The sequence below is a fragment of the Musca autumnalis genome, unplaced genomic scaffold (genome assembly GCF_047663935.1).
Source record: "Musca autumnalis isolate F117 unplaced genomic scaffold, ASM4766393v1 scaffold_1, whole genome shotgun sequence".
Taxonomy (NCBI): Eukaryota; Metazoa; Arthropoda; class Insecta; order Diptera; family Muscidae; genus Musca; species Musca autumnalis.
The window spans coordinates 257,054,054-257,078,606 of record NW_027411644.1 but is presented as its reverse complement, the minus strand read 5'-3'; the positions used below and the strand labels follow the sequence as shown (position 1 = coordinate 257,078,606).

General features: G+C 38.7%; 1 protein-coding gene across 1 annotated transcript; it reads right to left on the bottom strand.

The window, feature by feature from the left end:
- Positions 1-6: 6 nt before the first annotated feature.
- Positions 7-23,288, bottom strand: Srr (Serine racemase). The gene is made up of 6 exons (XM_073960858.1): positions 22,852-23,288; positions 22,720-22,790; positions 9,242-9,338; positions 8,828-9,181; positions 8,465-8,757; positions 7-484 (listed from the first exon to the last, which is right to left on the bottom strand). Exons 1-6 carry the CDS (start codon positions 23,128-23,130, stop codon positions 121-123), a joined length of 1,458 nt encoding a protein of 485 aa, XP_073816959.1. The 5' UTR covers positions 23,131-23,288; the 3' UTR covers positions 7-120.
- Positions 23,289-24,553: the final 1,265 nt, after the last annotated feature.

The following is a 24,553-nucleotide window of genomic DNA, read 5'->3' as shown; positions in this document are numbered from 1 at the left end:
CGCGACTTAAATTGTATAATTACTTAAATAAATATAAAATAATTTATTGATTAAATACATTTTAATAAAATAAAAATAATAACAATAATTGAATCATAATGGACGTACGGCATTTGTGTTTTACTTCTTGCCTTGGAGTAACATTTGTTCATGAATGGCTAATGGTTCTTCGGAGAATTGCACCTTTGTGTAATGTTTTTTCAGTGCATTTTTCAATTCTGTACTGTGGGCCCAATCTCTGGTTTCGCACACAACTTTCACTTCCACTGTGTAGATATCCTTTAGCCAGGCACGTTCATGCATTATATCCTTTATGGAAACACCAAGTTCTGATAGAATTTCACACAGTTCATGAATACCACCGGGACGATCTGATACTTCAACATTGAATTTGACTAGACGGCCTTCAGCTGCCAAACCACGTTCCAAACAGCGACCAAAAACGGTGGTATCAATGTTACCGCCACAAAGAAGGACTACAACTCTGAAAATGTAACGATAATATAATATTTAGTATTCTTATTTTTATTCTTCTAGAGATCTGATAGACCTTTAAAGATATTGTTTAATTATTATTAATTACTCTGTGCAACAAAATTCAATTTTTATTTTCAAAATTATGGGAAAAACTCAGTAGATTATGAAAGGAGAGCTAACAGTATGAGACACGTATTTCGGCGTTGTTAAAGTTTACATTGGAATGTAACCAAAGTAGGCGGGGCAAGTTCCGCCCATTTCTAGTTTTTTTTCGAAATATTCGGAAATTTAGGTATATAGTGTCTTTGGAAACTTTACAGAGGAGGGCGTAGAAAATATTTTTGTTAAAAACTTTAACCCTCATGCGGCTATCAATAAGATATTTATAGTGTCCAATCACAACGACAATCTGGGTAAAATTTGTAAAATATGACCCCAAACACTATATGGAAAACAAGGGCTGCTAAGAATGTTATATATTATGGTTACAGATTTCTTTTATTCAGAGACTCATAGGGAAATTTCAGTTGGAACATTTCTTCTTTTTACCATATCCCCAAAAAGTGAAGGATTTTGTAAGATTTTGATCCAGTATGGAATTATGTAAAATTAACAGTCTAAAATTATAACAAACAAGTAAAAAAGTATCAGTCCACTTTGCCGACAGAGATATACCCTCAGCCTGTGTAAATTGAAACACTTTTTTCACAAAAAAATTATGTATTTAGGGGGTTTCAAAATTTTGGTCGTATGAACCGACAAAAATGTTGATTAGGATTAAAGTTCAAAATTTTTGCGGAAAAGGTACTTAAAGGAATGGACCGACATAGACCATGGGGGTGCCATAGGGGGTTTTTACACCCTTCGGGCTGTTTTCTCAAGAAGTATGGACTTGCCCCTGAAACAACTTTTATTATAGTAATTGAGGCAGCGAATGTAAGTTGCTTCAACAAAAATCAAAGTGATTCAATAGCAGGTCTTAAAGGGAACTTATCCAAAATTTTGTGTGGGAGGTACGGGATGGAGTGGACAAATATAGTCCATATTCGAATCTGATCTATATCTGGTAGATATTATGAGAATGTGTAAAGTATGAACCAAGTCGGTCACTCCCATCAAGAGTTATCGTGCGCACAATTTTTCCGAATATTTTTGAACATTTGTGGGGTAGGTACCTGAAGGAGTGGACCGATATGGCTTATATACGAACTGAAACTATGTTTGGAAACAATATTACTAACGCCAATTTTGGCCGGAATCGGCATTTCCGTTCGAGAATTATCTTGCGCTTCCACCCATAAACATGGTGTCATAGGGTTTGTTTTTCAACTTTCAGGCAATTTTTCAGGAAATATGGACTTGCCCCTGAGGAAACTTGTACCTTCGTATAGGGGACAGTGAATACAAGATGTTACAACAAAAACCAATGCGATTCGAGAGGTACTCGAAGGAGTTTACCGATTGAGTCCATATTAGAACCTCATCTAAGTCTGGTAGATGTTTCATAATGTGCAAAGTATGGACCAAATCGGTTACTCCCTTCAAGAGTTATGGTACGCACAAATTTTCCGAACATTTTCGAACTTTTGTGGGGAAGGTACCGGAAGGAGTGGACCGATATAATCCATATTTGAACGTGAACTAAGTTTGGACAAAATATTACGAAAGCCAAATTTTGGACCGAATCGGCAGATCCGTTCGAGAGTTATCTTGCGCTTCAACCACTACACACGGTATCATAGGGTTTTTTGTAACTTTCAGGCTATTTTCTCAGGAAGTATGGACTTGCCCCTAATGAAACTTACAGCGTTGTATAGAGGACAGCGAATACAACTTGCGTAAACAAAAATCAAAGCGATTCGAGACCAGGTCCTATACTGAACTTTTCCGAAATTTTGTGTGGGAGGTACCCGAAGTAGTGGACCGATTGAGTCCATATTGGAACCTCATCTAAGTTTGGTAGAAATTACTCGATGTGCAAAGTATGGACCAAATCGGTTATACCCTACAAGAGTTATCGTGCGCAGAAGTTTTGCGACAATTTTTGAACATTTGTGGGGGAGGTACCTGAAGGAGTGGACCTATATGGCCCATCTTCGAACTTAAATCGAATCTGGACAAAATATTTTGATAACCAAAATTTTAACCGAATCGATTGATCCGTTCGAGAGTTATCGTGCGCACCAGCCAGACAGACAGACGGACAGACAGACAGACAGACAGGCAGACGGACGGACATTGCTAAATCTACTCAAAATTGTCTGAAACGGATATCGTACAAACATACTTGGGGTCTAAAACGATTATTTCGATGAGCCACATTTTTGGTCGTATCAAAGTGTAAATACCCTCTTTAGCCTAAAGGCTGAGGGTATAATAATTTCATTCTAAAATATAAATCTAATTTTCTTAAGAAAATAGTATACTTAGATATATGGTTTATTCTAAAACTCATAGTAAAATTTTTTTGTATAATTTTTCTTCTTTTGACACTTTTCACCTAGAGGCAAGTTTCATATTACTTTCATGTATCCACTCGAAAAAAGAAGGAAAAAAATCATCAAAAAAATGGGAAATATTTTCATGTTTTTTTTTTTTCAGCAAAATTGATACCGAAATTTTGATCATATATAATGTTAATAGACATTTCATTTCTTTGGTAACCCATAGTGAAATTTGACGAAGAATATTTTTGTCTTTGACGTCATCTCTCTAAAATTATGTTTTGTGGGACAATTTTGAATAAACTCAGATGAAGTCCCACTTTAACCCTAAAACGTGTTTTTCATTTTTAGAGATTTCTGGCGATTAGATAAGATTTACAGATTTGGTGTATTCTAAGACCTATAGTAAAATTTTATGACGAACAATTTTGTAGAATATTTGGATTTGATGTGATAACATTTTAAAGGAGTTTTTGAAAGATTTTCAAAAAAAGAACCAAAAAGACCCCTTTGATGAACCACATGATGGTTAAAATTTTTAGTAAAAATATGCCGCACATCCTCCTCTGTAATGTTGCCAAAGACATTATATACCTAAATTGCAAGGATTCTAAAATATTTAAACTCGAATATTTCGAAAAAAAAACTAGAAATGGGCGGAACTTGCCCCGCCTACTTTGGTTACTTTCCGATGTAAACTTTAAATACGCCGATTCACGTGTCTCATATTTTTAGCTTTACTTTCATAATCTACTCACTCTCGAAACTTAGTTTAAGTTCGATGATGGGTCATATCGGTCCACTCCTTCGGGTACCTTCCCTACAAAAGTTGAAAACTTTTCGCTAAAATTGTGCGCACGATAACTCACGAAGGCAGTAACCGAGATGGTGCATACTTTGCACATCGTAAAACTTCTACCAGACGTAGATAGACATGGGCTCTATCGGTCCACTCTTTCGGGCACCGCCCACACAAAATTTGGGAAAATGCAGTCCAAGGCCTGATCTCGAAAAGCCCTGTTTTTTGCAACAACTTGTATTCGCTGCCCTTATTACAAAGGTACAAGTTTTTTTCAGGGCAAGTGCATATTTCCTGAGAAAATGGCCCGAAAGCTATGAAGGGCCTGCAGCACCACGTGTAGTGGCTGAAGCGCATGATAACTCTCGAACAAACCAGCCAGATCGGTTCAAAATTTCACCTTCTTAGCTTAAGTTTGCCTAAACTTAGTTTAAGTTCGAAGAACCGGTCGACTTCTTCCGCTACCTCCCCTAAAAAGTGCAAAAAATTAACTAGAATAGTTCGCACGATTATCTTGAACGGAGCAAACGATTTGGTCCAAGCTTTGAATCTCCTAATATTTTGTGAAAATTTAGTTTAACTTCGAAAATGGTGCATATCGGTCTTCTTCTTCAGGTACCTCCCCCACAATAGTTCAATATTTTTCTTTAAGTGCATTTTAGGGTCTGTTTGAATGTCCTTTTGAAAATTATACCGTTGCTTCTCCTTGTGACTCTGTTTACAGCGATTTTATGTTTTTCGTGGGCAAGTCCATGCATCTTGACATAGTGGTCCAAAACCTCTAAATTATACGGTGACCAAAAGAAGTGACTGGAGGCGCTCTATCTATAAAAATTACCCTCCTATTGGACTATGCCGATGCATTCTTTCGGGTACCTCGTCAGCAACACTTTTGAGCTTTAATTCAAATATATTCTTTTGTCGACAAGTTTGTTTATACGTCCAAAAAAGGCCACAACATTTGTGAAAACCCCCTAATACATAATTATTGAGGAAAAGGATATCGATTGCGTAGCCGGTATTCGATTCTATATTATCCACAGATGAAAGTTTCAATTCTCACCGGCTGAGGGTATATCTCTGTAACAATCCCACGGCAGCGGGTTCTTTCGTACCGGATTGACTCGGAACAACACAAAATCATTGTTCTGGCCAGCGGCTGCCACCTCAGTGCACACATGTTTGTATTTGTTTCGTTTTTCAGTGTTGGGAGCGGCATATCCCGGAATGCCTGCTCCGAATTCTTTTGGTCCGTGCCGGGACGGAGGAAAACCCAGGACCAATATATTTGTGCTCAGTTTGTCACATCCGCATCTTCACCCACATCCAACCTTCGGTGAGATGCAATAGATGTCAGGAGTGGGTGCATCTAAGGGGTTGCTCTGGACTTGATCACGTGAGGGACTACGACAGGGACTATGTTGCTGCATGCTGCGTGACACAGTCCCCAATGGGTCGTCGTCGGATTACGAAACTCCCTCGTCGTCTGACTACGAAACTCCCCCGCAGTCCCCACGACAACAACCGAACACGCAGCCGTTAACACCAGCCGTTGTTGTCCCAATCCCAGAGAATGCATTCTTTTTGCAATTTAATTGCAATGGACTCCGAGGTAAGATCGAGAAAATAGTAGATTTCATGAGTCGGAAGAACATCAAGGTCGCGGTGGTGCAAGAAACCAAGCTGAACAACAACCACAGCTTAGAGCATTGTAATGGTTACAATGTGCTAAGGAAAGATCGCACCAGAAGTGGAGGTGGGGGATTAGCTTTGCTATTGCACTAGTCTGTCCAATACAGACCTATCTCGCTTGAGCCTGTCTCTAATGACCCGTACATGGAATGTATGGGGGTAGCAGTCAGGTGTGGAACTGCCCAGATAGATTTGCTGAACGTATACATCCCGCCGAGAAATTGCTGTGTCTCAGATTATAAGCCTGACATTAACCGGCTTTTGGAAGGTCATAATCGTCTGATCCTGGGGGACTTTAATGCGCATCATGAGATGTGGCACTCGGCCCTCGGAAACGACCAGAGAGCTACAGCGCTGGCTGAGCAGATTGATAGCTCTAGGTTTTGCACGGTCAATGAGGACGCCCCTACCAGAATTAGAGGAGAGTGTCACACTTCGCCAGACATAACCATTGTGTCACCTGGTCTGACAAATGACGTTACCTGGCAACCCGTCATTTCCCTTGGATCAGACCGTCTCCCCATATTTGTCTCCATTAGTAGACCACCCGACTTCATCACCTCTGAACGCCGCACTTTCGTCAATCGCAATCAGAAAGCTGATTGGCCGAATTTCAGAGAGTTCACCAATCACCGCTTCAGAGAATTGCCCAATCCTTCTGATGTTCGGGTAGCGGAAAGGACGTTCCGAGACATCATCACTGCTGCAGCCGCTCGCCATATCCCTGCTGGTCGAATACCCGAAGTAAGACCAAACTGTCCAGCAGAGGCGACGGGATTAGCAAATGAGCGTGATGAGCTTCGCCGTGCCAACCCCAATGACCCTAGAGTCAGGGAGCTGACACTGGAAGCTAACAGGCTGGTCGGCGAGCATAAGCGAAACAAATGGTTAAATCATCTGAAGAGCTGCAACATTGGCACCGGTATAGGTGAATTGTGGGCAACGGTTAAGTCACTCTCGAACCCTGGAAGAAAGGAAGATAGGACCTCAGTCACGTTTGGCGACGTTACGTTGACTGACCCGAAGAGGTGCGCAAGTAATTTCAATCGACAGTTTGTCGAGCACCCCGAGCGTGAGAGGGCGAAGAGAAGAGTATTACGTCGCATCAGATCTCTTCCTGTCGAGGATGAACCACCACAATTTACAATGGATGATGTCGCTAAATCATCCAAAGCGTTGGGCCCTGATGGAATCTCCATGGTAATGCTGAAGCAGCTGGATGAGACGGGATTGGAGTATTTCACTAAAGTTCTCAACTTGTCGCCAGCCACCCTCGTTGTTTCCGAAGTCTGGAAAATGGGCAGGGTGGTTCCACTACGGAAGCGAGGCAAGGATGCCTGCAAAAGTGAATCGTACAGGCCGATTTCGCTTTTGTCGCCCGTAGCAAAGACACTTGAGGCCTTACTCCTCCCCAGTATCAGAAATAGCTATCAAGTTGCCGATCATCAGCATGGATTTCGTAAGCAGCACAGCACGAGAACAGCGCTGCACACCATTACCACATATATCTGTCAAGGACTCAACCAGAGACGACTGTGCGATAGAACAGTGATGGTGGCGCTTGACTTATCAAAAGCCTTTGTAACAGTCAGGCACTCCACGTTGTTTGAGGACATTGAGCAGACAACCCTCCGGCCAAGCTTGAAACGTTGCATAGTCAACTATATGTGTGGACGCCAGGCGTACGTGGAATTCAGGAATAAGAAGTCCAAACCCCGTAGAGTGAAACAGGGAGTTCCCCAAGGTGGGGTGATATCTCCGGAACTGTTTAACCTCTACCTCTCCTGTATTCCGCCCCCTCCAGACGGCATCGAGATCGAAACGTATGCGGATGATTGCACGATCCTGGCGTCGGGTGCCTATCCTGATGACATCTGTGAGAGACTGAACAACTATTAAACCAATCTTACCACCTTTTTCCATTCGAGGAATATGAAGATTTCCGCCACAAAATCTACAGCTACTCTGTTCACCACATGGACAGCGCAGTTTGGACGTGAGTTGAATGTCGTGGTCGACGGTAGCAGAATTCCGACCACAAACTGCCCTAAAATTTTAGAGGTCACATTCGACACTACATTCACGTCGTGCGCACACGCCACAGCTATCTGCGACAAGCTGAAAAGTAGGAACAAGGTCCTCAAGTCCCTAGCCGGCAGCACTTGGGGTGCAGATAAAGAAACCTTGTTGACCACATATAACGCGATAGGTCGGTCGGTATGTGATACGAATTGGAAAAAGATTCAAACTTGCCAGAATGCCGCCCTGAGAACAGCAACAGGGTGCCTCCTCAGATCTTCAGTGGACCATCTACATGACGAGGCAAAGATTCTTCCAGTAAAGCAACACTATGAGCTGCTTTCATTGCAGTACCTGCTTGGATGTTACCGTGTGAGCCATTCCAATCACCATCTTGTGGGTAGGCCCGACACATTCAGACAGATCAGGAAGGATGTCCATGCTCTAGAGGGAGAGGTCCAACGATACAGGAGAGAACCCCTAGATCAACAAGCATATCAAGCAGGTTTGAATAGCATTCACACGGACGCAGATGCCAAGGCCTTAAGCAATTATAGTGTGAATAAAGTACTTGGAGTACATCTAAATTCTTATTGGGCGGAAACCGATCGCGCCGTGCAAGACATTTGCCCAGTATGCGGCATGGGCCCGCACGACACAGAACACCTTTTCAACTACCCCGCCAAACCTACCCATCTAACTCCAGTGGATCTGTGGCTACATCCCATCGAAGCCGCCATTTTTCTGGAACTGGAGATAGACCCAGAGCCAGATTGAACAGAGGAACGAACATACAAACATAATAAAAAACACTGTTACAACAACAACATATCTCTGTCAAAACTTTTCGCTAAAATAGTGCGCACGATAACTCACGAAGGCAGTAATCGAGTTGGTGCATACTTTGCACGTCGTAAAAAAGTACCAGACATCGATGGATATGGGCTCTATCGGTCCACTCCTTCGGCCATCTCCCATTCAAAATTCGTCATACCCGTCGGATACTTTTATTGTCCATTACTTAATAACTTACTTCTTTCCCTTAAGTTCCGGTAATTGACCAGCCAAAATAGCAGCCAAGCCAGCACCACCAGCTCCCTCAACCACACATTTCTCCTCTTCGACCAAACGTAAAATGGCCAAAGCAATCCACTCCTCTTTCACGACAACCATTTTGTCGATCAATGGCAAGGCGGTGACAAAGGCATTATAACCAACTTTGGGTACAGCCAAACCATCAGCCAAGGTATTCTTTATAGGGGTGTGAATTGGACCATTATTTTCCATGGCATTAGAAAAGCTCGGGCATTTGGCAGATTCAACACCCTGAAACAACAAATATGTAAATAAAATATTAATGTAAGTATAAAGGATCCGCTCCCCCTGTACCACTTACAATAATTTTTGTTTTTGGCGATAGAGCTTTAATGGCCGTTGCAATGCCCGCAATAAGACCACCGCCACCAACAGGTATAATTACAGCATCTGGATTAGGCACTTGTTCCAATATTTCCAAACCAATTGTACCCTGGCCAGCCATAATATGAGGATGATCGTAACCGTTTATATATAACATTTTCTGTTCCTTAGCCATTTTCATTGCCAAAGCTTTAGCTTCGGCCATATCTTTACCCTCGACAATAACATTAGCTTTGTAGTTACGACATTTTTGTATTTTCATAATGGGTGCAGCCTTGGGCATCACTACTGTAACGGGAATATTCAATTTCCAGCCATGATAACTGAGAGCCTGCGAATAGGAAGGAAATGTGGTATAAAAGTTTTAACATTGCTAAGTTAGGGAATTTACCTGAGCATGATTTCCCAATGAAGCTGATATAACACCGATTTTCTTTTGTTCCTCGGACAATGATAATAGGGCATAACGGGCACCGCGTTCCTTAAAGCTGTAATGTGTTAAAAATACATGTTAAATATTGGAACGAATAAAATATCAAAAACTTAATTAGGAAAGTGGAAAGGTTTTGATACACTGTTTCAGTAAGATTTGAATACACTGGTTCAGAAATGTGTATATGTATGTATATATTATTTAGTTATTAGGTTCAGGTTCCTCTGTATCCAGATTAAAAAAATCTGCAACGTTGATCATGCAATCATCCGCATACCTTACGATCACTACGCCGTCTGGAGAGTGTGGAATTTCACAAAGATAGAGGTTAAACAGTTCCGGAGATAATACCCCACCATGATTAATTCCCTGTTTCACTATACGGATCTTGGACTTCTTATTCTACAAAAAACTGATGACCTCACATCGCATTTTCCGAAATTTGCTGATGTTGGACAACTGGGAAACTACTTTTCATCATGGGAAAGAGTAGTTCCTCTGGAATATTTGCTACTGGTGACATGAGGAAGATCGATCTGTACTATTAACCTTTGCTTGCATCTTTACCTGGCTTCAGTAGCGGGACCACCCTTCCAACGGTCCAGGCTTCTAGTACAATATGGGTGGCTAACAATAGAATGAGGGCACTTGCCAAATACTACACTCCAGGTTCATCCAGTTGCTTAAGCATTACTATTGAAATTCCGTGTGAGCCCACAGCTTTTAATGATTTCCGATGACATCTGCAACATCGATCATCGTAAATTGTTGTTGTAGCGACATAGAAACCTATGTAGGGCATAGGTTTGATGCTGGGTTGGCAGCCGCAGGCCGAATCACTACACGTAGACAAAAAATGCAACAAACAAATATATGTTTAAGTGCAAACAAATATATGTTTGGGAACAAACAAATATATGTTTTGACCCAAACATATATTTGTTTGCACCCAAACATATATATCTGTTTGCTACATTTTTCTCCGTGTATGGTTCGGGTCAATCCGGTACGAAAGAACCCGCTGCCGTGGGATTGTCGCAAATTGTGGTGATATCTGCTAGGATGGAACGTCTATTTACGGTGTATCATACTACTCTTCGCCCTATCACTCTCGGGGTGCTCTATAAATTGCCGGATAAAATAACACGCGCACCTCTTCGGATCTGCCTCTGTCACGCCGATGAAAACAACAGCCGTTCTATCATCCTTCTTTTTTCGGATTCGAGAGTGATTTAACCGTTGTCCCAATTTACATAATCATTTACCAATGTAGCATTGCTTCAGGTGATCTACCCACTTTTCCGCTTATATTCGCCTACTAGCTTGTTGTCTTGATGAATAAGTTCTCTTCAGGGTTCGTATAACGAAGCTCATCACGCCCATTTGTTAGTTCCGTCGCCTCTGCTGGTAAATTTGTTCTGATTTCGGGTATTCGACCAGATCTGAGGGAATGGGCAACTTTCTGAAGTGGTGATTGGTAAATTCCCTTTTCAATCAGCTTTTCTACGGTTCAGAAAAGCACGACGGTCAGAGGTTATGAAATTGGGTGGTCTGTTTTCGGAGATAATGATTGGAAGATGGTCTGAGTTAAGGGAAATAACGGGTTGCCAGGACACGTAATTTGTCAGACCGGGTGCCCGCAATGGTGATGTCTGCTGTGGCAGTCTTCTATCATTCTCGTTGTTTGTTGTTGCAACAGTGTTTATTATCTGGCTCTGGATCTATCTCCAGTTCAAGGAAAGTGGCTGCTTCGATGGGATGTATCCACAGATCCACTGGAGTTAGATGAGTAGATTTGGCGGGGCAGTAGAAAAGGTGTTTTGTGTCGTGCGGGCCCTTTCTGCATACTGGGAAGATGTCTTGCACGTCGCAGTCGATTTCCGCCCAATAAGAATTTAGGCGACAGCAATATCCCGAACGTAGTTGAGTCAAAGCTACTCTTTTTTGACGTGGCAGCTGACGCTCCTCAGCTGCGATAGATGGGGGATGTACTCCGAGGACTTTATTCACACTATATTTGCTTATGGTCTTAGCAACTGCATCCGTGTGAATACTACTTGATATGCCTGTTGATCTAGGGGTTCTCTGCTGTGTTGGACCTTCCTCCCTAGAGCATGAATATCCTTCTTGATATACTCGTACCAAAATGTGCTAGGGCCTAGCCAGCAGATAGTGATTGGGATGGCTCTCACGGTAACTCCCAAGCAAGTACTGCAACGAAAGCATCACATTGTATTGCTTTACTGGAAGAATCTTTGCCTCCTCATGTAGATGGTCCACTGAAGACTTTAGGAGGCACCCTGTTGCTGTTCTCAGATCGGCATTCTGATAGGTTTGAATCTTTTTCCAGTTCGTATTACATAATCCCGGGGACCAAACTGGAGCCGCATGGCTTACCACAGACCGACATGGCTTACCACAGACCGTCAACAAGGTTTCTTTATCTGCACACCAAGTGCTGCCGGCTAGGGACTTGAGGACCTTGTTCCTGCTTTTCAGTTTGTCGCAGATAGCTGTGGCGTGCGCGCACGACTTGAAACTAGTTTCAAATGTGACCCCTAAAATGTTGGGGCCATTTGTGGTCGGAATTCTACTACCGTCGACCAATTCTCTTCCAAACTGCGCAGTCCATGTGGTGAACAGAGTGGCTGTAGATGTTATGGCGGAAATCTCGCGTGGAAAAAGGTGGTATGATCGGTTAAATAGGAGTTCAGTCTCTCACAGATGTCATCAGGCAAGATAACTGACGCCAGGATCGTGGATTCAACCGCATACTTTACAATCTCGATGCCGTCTGGAGGTGGCGAAATACAGGAGAGGTAGAGGTTAAACAGTTCCGGAGATATCAACCCACCTTGGGAAACTCCCTGTTTCACTCTACGGGGTTTGGACTTCTTGTTTCTGAAGTCCAGGTACGACTGGCGTCCACACATATAGTTGACTATCCAATGTTTCAAGCTTGGCCGGAGGGTTGTCTGCTCAATGTCCTCAAACAGCGTCGAGTGCCTGACTGCATCACACGGCAGTCTCTGGTTGAGTTCTTGACAAATATATGTGGCTTGCAGCGCTGTTGTCGTGCTGTGCTGCTTACGGAATCCATGCTGATGATCGGCAAATTGATAGTTATTCCTGATACTGGGGACTAAAGGCCTGCGTACATAAGCTGCTCTGCCTTAAGGCCTGCGTACATAAGCTGCCTTGCCTGCTTACCTTGCTTACCAAAGACGTAAAGTAATAAAGACCCGAACAAATGCATTTTCCAAAAACATATGATAATAGTTTCACATTTTGGTTTCAGATGGCTACACAACTCATTGGAAATGATAACAGCAATGTCAATAGTTTTTGATTCCCATTTCTCGCGGCAGAAAACATTAACGTTGTGTTTTGTGGCTGAAATTTATTTCTTCACCATTTCTTATTTTTTATTTAATAAAAAAACAAAAGTCAACGCCTTAAAATTTGAGTTTTAATGTTTTTCTTGTCAATATTCCAATGAGTAACAGTTTTCATTTAACAGAATGTTGCTATGATGTCGTAGCAACAGAGGTTAACTCCCTCTACAGTTAATTTTTAACAATTGACTTTTCCTATCTTGTAATATTGACATCTTTGTTGCTTACTTCTGATAGGGCAACCCACTTCGAAATTTCCTCGACCTTCTTTATTCTTTTATTATGTCAAAAATGAAGCAGGAAAGCAAGGCAATCAGGCAGAGCAGCTTATGTACGCAGGCCTTTATTACCTTGTTTTCCTGCTTCATTTTTGACATAATAAAAATAAAAGAATAAGTCCCAATTTACATTAGGCGAGTTTACTTGCGGCAATTGTCAGTTTGTGGGTGAGAGAGGGTGTTGAGAGGCAAAGGGTTACCATATGCCTCACCTCTCTCTCCATCAAACTGACAATTGCCGCAAGTAAACTCGCCTAATGTAAATTGGGACTAAAGAAGGCCGAGGAAATTTCGAACTGGGTTGCCCTTTTCTTTTTTATTCCAAAGATGTCAATATTATAAGATAGGAAAAGTCAATTGTTAAAAATTAACTGTAGAGGGAGTTAACCTCTGTTGCTACGATATCATAGCAACATTCTGTTAAACGAAAACTGTTACTCATTGGAATATTGACAAGAAAAACATTAAAACTCAAATTTTACGGCGTTGACTTTTGTTTTTTTATTAAATAAAAAATAAGAAATAGTGAAGAAATAAATTTCCGCCACAAAACACGACGTTAATGTTTTCTGCCGCGAGAAATGGGAATCAAAAACGATTGGCATTGCTGTTATCAATTCCAGTGAGTTATGTAGCCATCTGTAACCAAAATGTGGAACTATTAGCATATGTTTTTGGAAAATGCATTTGTTCGGGTCTTTATTGCTATACGTCTTTGTTTATTCTTTTATCAGAAGTAAGCAAGGTAAGTAGGCAAGGCAGGTTATGTGCGCAGGCCTTAAGGCCTAAAGGGTCTTTGCTACGGGCGACAAAAGCGAAATCGGCCTGTACGATTCACTTTTGCTGGTATTCTTGCCTGGCTTCCGTAGCGGGACCACCCTGCCCATTTTCCAGACTTCGGAAACAATGAACAATGATACTCCACTCCCGGCTCATCCAGCTGCTTCAGCATTACCATGGATATTCCATCAGGGCCCAACGCTTTGGATGATTTAGCGTTCCTGATGCCATTCGCAACATCATCCATTGTAAAGTGTGGTGGTTCATCCTCGGCAGGAAAAGATCTGATGCGACGTAATACTATCCTCTTCAGCCTGTCACTCTAGGGGTGCACGACAAACTGTTGATTGAAATAACTTGCGCACCTCTTCGGGTTAGTCAACGTAACGTCGCCAAACGTGATTGAGGTCCTATCTTCCATCCTTGCAGGGTTCGAGAGTGACTTAACCGTTGCCCACAATTCGGTATAAGTGAAGTGAAGCTCCATTCATTCTGGCAGTGTCTTCATTCACCGTGCAAAATGTGGAACTATCAATTTCCTCGGACGGAATGCCAAAGCTCATGATATGCATTGATGTCCCCAGGCGGTTATTGTCCTCCAAAAACGAACTGATCGGCGATATGTACACATTAAGTAACTGTACTTTGGCAGTCCCACACTTTACTTTTACGCCCCAGCATTCCATGTATGGGTCACATTCAAGCCAGATAGCTTTGTACTGGATAGACTAATGTGTAATGAAGGCAAGTCCTCCTCCTCCGCTTCTTGTACGATCCTTTCGCTTTCGTAGTAACCATCGCATCGTTACAAGCTACAGGAGTCGGTAAGCTTTGTTTCCTGTATCGCCGCAGCCATGATGTTCCTCCGACTCATAAAGTCTACGAGTTCGCTGACTTTATTAGGGAGACCGTTCCAATTGAATTGCCGGAATGATACATTTTCGTGGCGCTGAACAACAAAATGTGGTGTTACATGCCCCGTTTGTTGTTTTTGGGGAGACTGTGCGAGTGTATCGCATTACGACGATAATGTTGGAGACTCCTGGAGCTGAGATGAGGACCTGGCAAACTCGGTACGATGTAAAAGACCTCGGGATATATTTTCGCTCCCCTTGACGCTCCCCTTGAGGTGACGACCCTGGTCGAAGATTCCTCCGAGTCAATCTGGTGTATTGAACCGACCGCCGTGGGAGTTATTTCCTATTTAATTGTACTTTTTGTTAGGTTGTAGTAATGTGTAAAAATCATTAGTTTACTTTGTTATCATTTAAATTATACCAGAACAATCTTAAATATTTTGGAACCTGACCGAATCAAAAGTGCCGTCTTTATCTCTGAGGGTTTTTCTCCCTAAATAACCGCAATGTTTTGTATGACGTGAAAGAAAACAATTTGCCATTATTGATTAATTAAAATTTAACAAAAAAATTGAAATATAAGCAAAAATTGATCATATCACTGCTATATTTTAGAAAAGGAGACCTTTGTCCAATTGAAATATAATTATATACACATGTACAGATACGCTCGAATGCATTTTAAACGGGATGTAGTAAATTGCCTTAATTAACATTTCTTATCACTTTATTAATATTGAATGTTCTATATAAGAATTGCGTTATATAAAAAGGTAATTTAATTTCCAATGATACAGGGAATATCACAATAAAAAGAAAGCAAGAACGGTTGCAATTACAGGCAATTAAATTAGAGATGCAATAAAATCGCTCAATGGACGAACACCTACGGTTTCAGATGAATTTCTTGAAGAAATTGATAAACGATAACAACATTGGTGTACTAACAACATGATTTAATTATCTTGATTGGTTGAATTCACCATGAAATCTTTTTAATAACTATACCGAAGGCATACAATGTATTAGTGTAGGCTTACATGGGTCACAATGTTCTTTCTCACGTAAACTCTATAATTTTATGTATCGGATTATAGTATTTTAGAAAGAATGACTTTTGTCTGTTGATAGCTTCATTTGTTTTTGCCTAGTGCCCGTTCATGGCGTTCGTGAAATACATCGGGTCATGAAACTAGGAGGTTTAAACATAAATTTAAAACATTGCCAACTCGTTTAGAACGGCAAGAAATAGTTACCTATCCTTCTGTTTCAATGTGGTTCCTTTTACTAAACTTTATCTCCTATTGTTTCCATCGATTCACACACAGTTAATTATGTTAATATCAATCAAGCACAATCATTCGAAGCAACTGAAATTTGAAATGTCTGCTGATTTGTGATTACAACATGATGCGTGGCTGAATGGAAAACTTTTTCCAGTCCATTGACCGTGCAAAAAGTGATTGTCATAATTAATTAATACAGACATTCGATTGATAAGGACGAACATTGACTACTACATTGACCTATGGACAATGAGTAAGTCGTCAAACAAGACGCAGCATAGACACATTTCCCCATTAAATATGACGGAGATTTTTTTAAATTACACAATTATATTATGCAATATCATTTGACTGAAAATGAAGATGAGAACTTCCACTTCGTTGTCCCGAGTGTATAACAAAAACAGTATCCATAATTTAAACAGTAAATAGCATTCTCGTAAGTGATAAATTTGTAGGCGTTTGTGGTGTAGGTATTATAGAAAAGGACTTAATTATTACACTGACAGGCCCAATCATCACAGTCCATACCAAAATCAAAAAACATCATCCTTCATATAGTGTAAGAATTTCACATGGGTGGGATTTTTGGTAGACTTGTTCCAAAGGAACTATATGGAACTATTTAGTTCACTTCGCAGTTCCAATGGCCCAAATTTTTTCTTTGAACAAACTGCGTATACTTAATACCACACCCTAGATTTCATGATGTTACTCATACGTTTTGGAACTAGTACAAGGAACTAGGAACTCGATTACCCAAATCTAATTTTTGTAAGATTTGAGCCATTATGAAGACAAGTACGGAGATTGGTTGCCGCCGTGGTGCAATGGAGTGCATACCAGGGTTATGACTTTTTAATCATTTTTCTCAAAAAATGATTTCCTGTGGCGGGTATAAATAAAAGATACAATGAAATGAAAAATTATGTCCTGCTGCACGAATGAATGAACTTTTGCCTATTAATGAAAAATTACCATCGATGTTGTCGACATTTCCTGAGTATCTTAACCATGTAAAACTCCTCTACAAGAGTGGTGTCTTAGGACATGCCGTTCTGACTCAGCGATAAACAGTAGGTGTCATATCATTGAGTCGGGGTGCACTCAATTAAATTGAAATTATAGCGTTGTAACAAAGGCCACTTAAAAGCTTTGTGCAAGAGGTGTGTGAAGGAAAAACCCCAAATATTGGGACATTTCGGAGTACATATCTCAGGATGTATTGGACTTCCGAAGCAAAAAAAAAAACAAAAAACAAAAACATTATAACATTATAACATTGTAGTCATGGTTACAGTGACTATCCGCTATTAAAATTTCATCACGGTCCTAAAAGTTGCCTTAATGTTGATTAAAGAGAAAAAATGGATGAGGTACCTGACAGAATGGACCGAACTGGGATGCATTTTGTGAGTCATTCCAATAACTAACCAACCAACCATTTTAGTTTGTTGCCGTGGGACTTTTTAGAGTTTTTGGGTTATTATATAACCAGAATCAGAAAAATACCTTCGCTGAAAATTTCAAAACAATTCTCGAACAATCTCGGTCCACACTAGAGAAATTTCATTGAAAAAATTCGTTAAATGCGTTTCTAGATCGAGTTGCATAGTAGAGTAAAATCATGAATTTGCTGTAGTGGGGAATATTGTGTCTATTAACGCCTAATTTCATGAAACTTCTACCACATTTATATAAGGTAGAAGTGGCAATCAGCTGTAATTTAACTTTTTTTGTAAATTTGGTTTTCAAAATGTAATAGCATGGTAGAACAATAAAAGGTGACAGCAATACACAGCTGACTGAACTGGGTTGTAACGTTAGTGTCAAATTCCATACGACATTTTATATATTTATATCTATTTCTATTTCGATGTACATTAGGGATATATATTTTTTGAGGAAAAAATGTATCATTCCGAAAAAAAATATTTTCCAAAAAAAAAAAATATTTCCCTTCATATCAATGATATGTAACCTCCTCCAAGACCGAACAACGAACCGCAAAATAAAACACCGCTTAGAGGCGGTACAACGTTTGTTTATATGTGAGGTGTTTTGTTTACTTTAAAAAAATAAAGCCCTAACAAACATGTGCTTCTTTGATTTCAAAAAGAAATGATTGAACCAGCTTCTCTTTTTTCAATTAATTTCCAGCGACCCCAAAAATTTTTGCAAGAATTCTACTTTCTTCGAGAAATTATGCATTTAGTGGAATGATGTGGAAACATCCAAATTGAAAATGTAACTAATTTTCATTCATGTTTTCCAAAATATTCAATCAAATGTGAAAAAGTATTAGTTTTTTAAATTCAAATAATTTATAGACATTTCCTTATTTTGTTTACATATATTTTTGACACTAGCGTTACACACAAAAACAAATTTCTATGTGCTTGTTGTTGAGTTGTATTTGTTGTAGTATTTACTTTACCTGATACTTGTTCTACCATGATGTAATAGGGTCTACTCAAGGCGAATTTAACAAGGTGATCCAAAAAGCGAATTCAGACCCTAGTTTTCATTTGCTGTCAAATTTTTTTTGCGCGAAATATCCACAAAAGGTAAAAGAAAACTGTAAAATATTCTTCGCCTGGCGAACTCAGGCCGTAGTCTTCATTTGCTGTCATTTGTACACAGATATTCATTATAGAACCGAAATATTTGTTATTTATGTTTGATCATGGTGTAAGAAAGAAGGTGATACAATAATAGCAACCTATGTCTTCATTTGCTGTCAAAACATATTTTTAATCAAAAATAAATAACAAATATTTCGCTTCTATAAAAAATATCTGTGTACAACATCTTTGTTTAAGCTTCGCGAATAATATTTTAACGTTTTCTTCTAACTTTTGTGGATATTTCGCGCAAAAAAAATTGACAGCAAATGAAGACTACAACCTAACGTCAACTATTGGATCACCTTGTTAAATTCGCCTTGTGTTTGATTAAAATTATGTTTTGACAGAAAATGAAGACTTCAGTTGGTATTATTGTATCACCTTGTTTCTTCCACCATGGGTCTACTCACGAAATTTGAAACTTCGAAATTTGCTACCATGAAATACTTATTTTCATCATAAACGTGTAATAACCCCCTGTTTTTGTAACTATTTTTTATTCGTTCGTCTATATTCGTAATAATTTGGACATCCATAGATCAGGACCTATATGACATATAAGCCTAATTCTTCGTAGCTACGTTCTATATATAGTTAAGAATTCCTCATTGAAAAATCAGCGTTCTCCATTTGCGCTAAGGCGAGTAAATAGACCTACAAAATTTTACAATGAACTAAGACAGTTCTGTATGCTTTATATTCACATTATTGGTCTGTTAATTTACTTTTGAAAATGGTAAAACCCGCAAAAGTAGTAAAAGTTGTAAACTGATCCCATATGATTTGTATGGTGTCTGAAGTAAAGAAACGCTTTTCAAGTAAAAAGTGGTAAAACTCGAAGATTCTTGCACGTTAAGGAACAAAGCTTTTGATTCAAATTTGTTTTATTTTAGAGGATTTTCAAAATGTGTTTATGTTTTTCTGTAGTGGAATTCTGTAATTCATTTTTTCAGTTACCGACAAAAATCGGTAACCTTAAAATGGTTACAATTTTGGTAATTAACGAAAATTTTCGGTAATTTAACAACCGAAATATCCTACCGATATCAGTAGTGTTGCTAACTTTTATTGACACTTTTCATTCATAAATTTGCGACTTATGTTTACCGATATTTGTCGGTAACTCAAAAAATTAGTTACAGAATTCCACTACTGGAGAGAACTTTTAGAACGACCCCATTATTCAATATTTTCTTTGCCATTAAATTTTCAATAACAACAATGTTGATTTGTAAATTTGTTAGTTATTGTAATTCATACATTTACCTTATATAAATTTTCCGTGCTTACGTTATTTCTGGTAAGCAAAGACATAGAACTGTAAAGACTGGAAAAGATGCATAATGCACAAATGTTTATGAAACAAAGTATATAAACATTTTACCAACAATAGGGGTACGTTAATGATAAAAACCCCATTAAAGCGCAATTCGGCTTATACAAATTGTAGGAAAGCAAAAAGTTGGACTCGGGATTGTATTCCTTAGAAGTTTTCAGTTCATTGAATATGAACTTGGCGGTTAAAAACGCCTGAAATAGTTAACTACTTAACAGAATGTTGTTATGATATCGTAACAACAGAGCTTAACTCCATCTATTGACAAATGTTAACAATTGACTTTTCCCATCTTAGTATATTTAAATCTTTTGGTAAGGAGCTAAAGGGCAACCTAGTTTGAATTTATCTCGTCTGTTCATTATTATTTTGCCTGAAATGACTTAAGGGTTATCCAAAAAAATCAGTTTTCATGCTTTTTTCCAATATTTTAAGTAGATCCTTTTTTCATCTGAAAGAACACTTTTAGGTGTGCAATTTTTGTTGTTAAAAAATATTGCATAGTTTTGTTGTAAATGGCTACCTGCGAAAACCCTTTTTTGTAAATGCGTTTTGCGGGGCCAACTATAGATAAAAAAGAGTGATAAATCGAAAGGAGAGGACCGATCTTCATATATTTTTGTGGGCTTTTTTAGGACCCAATAATCATGTCTTTAAGCCATGATACAATGAGAAAGGTAGCATTATCAGCCCAGCTGAAGCCCAGCTGATGGTAACATAATGTGTCAATTGCATTGAATTTATGTCAATTTTTGACATCTTATGTTACCAAAATCGGCAGTTGCTGCTACCTCCTTATTGTATCATCATGGTACAAATACACAGGTAGCCGCATCGGTAATTGTTGGCAACATAAGATGTCAAAATTTGACATCAATTCAATGCAATTGACACATTATGTTACCATCAGCTGGCATGATAATGCTACCTGTATTATTGTACCATGTGTATCATTCTTTAAGCAAAACAGAAATTTAAAATATGTGCTTTGAAAAATAGTGAACTTTCAAAATCAAAATTTGCCCAAAAAAGACAAGCTTTTTATGTATGTACTTACTAGTAATAAGCTCACAAAAACATATGAAGATCGGTCAATTCGTTTTCGAGCTATCGTATCGCAGAAACTCTAGCTACATACAAATCACAATAATTTCTCAGCTAATTTCACTCCGATCGACTTTAAAATTTTTGCGGTTTACTCTATAAGCAAGAATATCGTGACTCCTATGTACAGAGACGTTTAAACTGTACGTAAGAGAAAATTTTATCTTTTGTGAAGGGTGTACCTGAAACAATTGCCCGATATAATCCATCTTCGAACTTGATTTATGTTTGAGATGAATTTTACGATGTACAACGGTTGGAACAATATCAGTTATACATTTTAGTTGGTCCCCGTAGATTTTTAAAGAGCTTTTGGACATTCATTGTACACAAAAAAGTACAATATCACTGTTAAAAGGACCACAAGTAGTAATAAAATGCTCTTTGCTGAAAATGTTTAACTTTTTTTTGAGTGAGTTACCCGAAAATGTTGTCTAACATAGACCTTCTTGGTATTTAATTTATGTTTGGAAGAAATTTTACGATGTGCAAGGTTTCGACCAAATCGAATACTCAATTCGCAAGTTATCGTGCTCACCAGTAATTGTTGCGTTGTTGTGGACAGGTTTTTTTGGAACAGAAAATATACTGTCGTAATATGGGCCGAGAAGTTTAACTGATCCGAAAAATGTCAAAACGATCCAAGGCATGTCTTTAAACTGCACCATTGCGAATAGTTTTGAAAACTTTTTAGAAAGTACCATAGGAAGTGGACCGATATAGTCGATATTCGAACCAGTGCTTGGTGTGCAACAAATATATCGATACTCAAATTTTGGATATCTTGCCCATCATTTTAACGAAATATTTTCAACTTTTGTGAGTGAGGTACCCGAAAGAGTGGACCGATCTATCGAAAACACCATTAAAAGTAATACAAATTTACGTCCTCCATTACCGCTGGATAACAAATATTAGGTTATTCTTTAAAATGTAACTACTAATTTTTCTCATTACTAAGTAATGAGTTTGGTCGCACAAAGTGTGTGTGTCCGACAACAAAGCCGAGAGTTGTGACTTCAAACCTAACAATCCTAATGTTTGTAAGTTCGCATGTTTAATTCCAGAATTTGTCTAGTTTTAGTGGTCATAGAATAACTGCATACTTATTTCATATGTGCCTGTTAGAATAACGGTTTAGTAGGTTAATTTGTAAGTAGTTATGGCTATCAAAAATAATGAGAAGTTTCTAGAATTTGGTGGTATCATTCGTCTGTCTTTCTGATAGCTGAGGCTCCATCAACGTAGCCCAGTCCCTAAATGGTTTCATATCACATTTACTATATGTAATATAATAATATATAATTTTTCCACAAACATCCCAGATCTATTGTTTATCGCCGAGTACGTACAGCATGTTTTGACACCACTTGTAGAGAAGTTTTACATGGCTGAAATACTCAGGAAATGTCGCCAACATTACTGAGGGGTATTTTGCCACCGTTGAAAATTTGATGTTGCCTGGCCGGGGAATCGAACCCACGATCTTCAGCGTGCAAGGCGATTGTACATAACATTGCACCACGGTGGCACCCATATGTATAAACGAACAATACTTCGTTCGCACTTTGACCAGCCAAATGCTATTATTCGAACTTATAGCAAGTTGTATTGCGATGCAAAATACAACTGCATTTGCAAAAGTTTAACCTTTCATTTTGTAGTGTATCAGTAAATGTTTCAGCATGCGATTCTACACTTTCAATTTCAACAAAATCAAGATTTCTGCAACAATTAACTTTTAACAATTTTCAAAGTTTGTAAAATTCTTACCTTCCTGTGTATTGTAAAAAGTCCTTTTTCAAATATAAATCCATGCCATAAGAATCGGATGTTGTTGAGCGCTATAACGAACGAAATTTATTTAATTGTTCTTTCAATCACTTGAACACCTTCAATACTTACCGGACATGGAGTTCTTTCAATACCATCCTTAATTAGAAATGCAGCCGAGGTAATGTCATGAAATGAAATCTTCTGTGGATTTTTGGGATCACAGTGAGGATCAATAATTTCACCATTTGCTTCAAATTGTTGTGGTAAATTTAAATTTGGACTGGGTATAACAATAGTGCCATTTAGATTTTCCTTGACAATAGCCTTGCCTCCATTTGTCGATGATCCATTTGTTGCTGATTTTGTGCCATTTGTTGGTCTTTCATTTGTAACTTCTACACCACCCATTATTAATTTTTTGTATTTTTTTCTCTTTCACCAAAATTGTGCTCTACTTAACACGCCAGGCAGCAATACGACCTTCACCGGACGATTTTAAGAAAACAACTAAACTTTTCTGTTGTCAGATATTTTGAATGTTAAATATTTTGCCGCTATTGTAGATTTCAAACGCAAATCATAATTCGTCATATTACCATTTCACACTAAACGCTGCTGATAATCTTCTTGGCGAATTATCAGCGACAATAGGGTATACCCTACAGACAGTGGTTTGTTCGTTGAACTAGTTGAATGAGATAACGGAGGAGGATTTAAGTGGCTCACCGTTTAATGGAAAATAATCATTGATAAGTTATTATCGCATTTCCATGGCATGCCAGTAAGTTTATATTATTAGAGAATAGTGAAATGAAATGGTTTAGAAATCTGGTGAAAATTTATAAAAAAATCTCTGATACGTATTAATTAGTGCAGCGCAAAGTATCAGTCAGCTGTCTCGGACCTAAAGAAACGAAGCAAACACAATACCTCTTGGGTCTACAGGGGTATTTTGAGTTTTTGGGTTTATTTTCAGGAAGTATGGATTTGCCCCAAAAAAAATGTACCGTCGTAACTGGGCCAGCGCAAAAATTTAAAAACGATCCCAGACGAGTCCTTAAATTCCACTCTTTCCAAACTTTGTGTGGGAGGTACCCGAAAGATGTACAACATTTCGACGAAATCGGGTTTCCCCTTTAAGGGTTGCCTTAGTTTAGTTGGTGTCGGCAGGTTTTTTGAGCTTTTGGGCCGATATCTTAGGAAGTATAGACTTGTCTTCGAAAAAATTAAGCCGTCGTAACAGGGCCCGCAATTAGAATTTTTATAAAAAATTTCGAAACGATCCGATATGAGCTGTTAAACTGTAAATTTTTCACACGAAAAAGTATACCGATTTATCCCATATTCAAACCTGATCTATACCTGAAGCAATATTTACATATGCAATGTTATGACTAGACATCGGATTTTGCATATTTGCATATTTTTTAATATTAAAGATACGAAGATTCTGATTGGACCAAAATTCGTTTCAAAGAAATCTAAATTAAATGGCAGGGTCATATTTCGTATTTATTTTGCATATTTGCATATTTTGCATATGCACAAAATATGCAAAAAATATGCAAAATATGCAAAAAATATGCAAAATATGCAAAAAATATGCAAAATATGCAAAAAATATGCAAAATATGCAAAAAATATGCAAAATATGCAAAAAATATGCAGAATATGCAAAAAATATGCAAAATATGCAAACAGATTTTGGCCGAAAATCGTCATAAAAGTCGTTAAATTGTCATTTAAAGTTGGAAAAACCATCAAAAAATACATAACAGTGTTCTAAACTAAGACTGTTGACCGTATAACGTCGAATTTTTCAGCAGATTAT

Coding starts and splice junctions, on each gene's coding strand:
- Srr (XM_073960858.1), bottom strand. CDS start 23,130: ATGGGTGGTGTAGAAGTTACAAATGAAAGACCAACAAATGGCACAAAA. Junction 22,791..22,851: donor TTGAAAGAACTCCATGTCCG/GTAAGTATTGAA, acceptor CGTTCGTTATAG/CGCTCAACAACATCCGATTC. Junction 9,182..9,241: donor CATTGGGAAATCATGCTCAG/GTAAATTCCCTA, acceptor TCCTATTCGCAG/GCTCTCAGTTATCATGGCTG.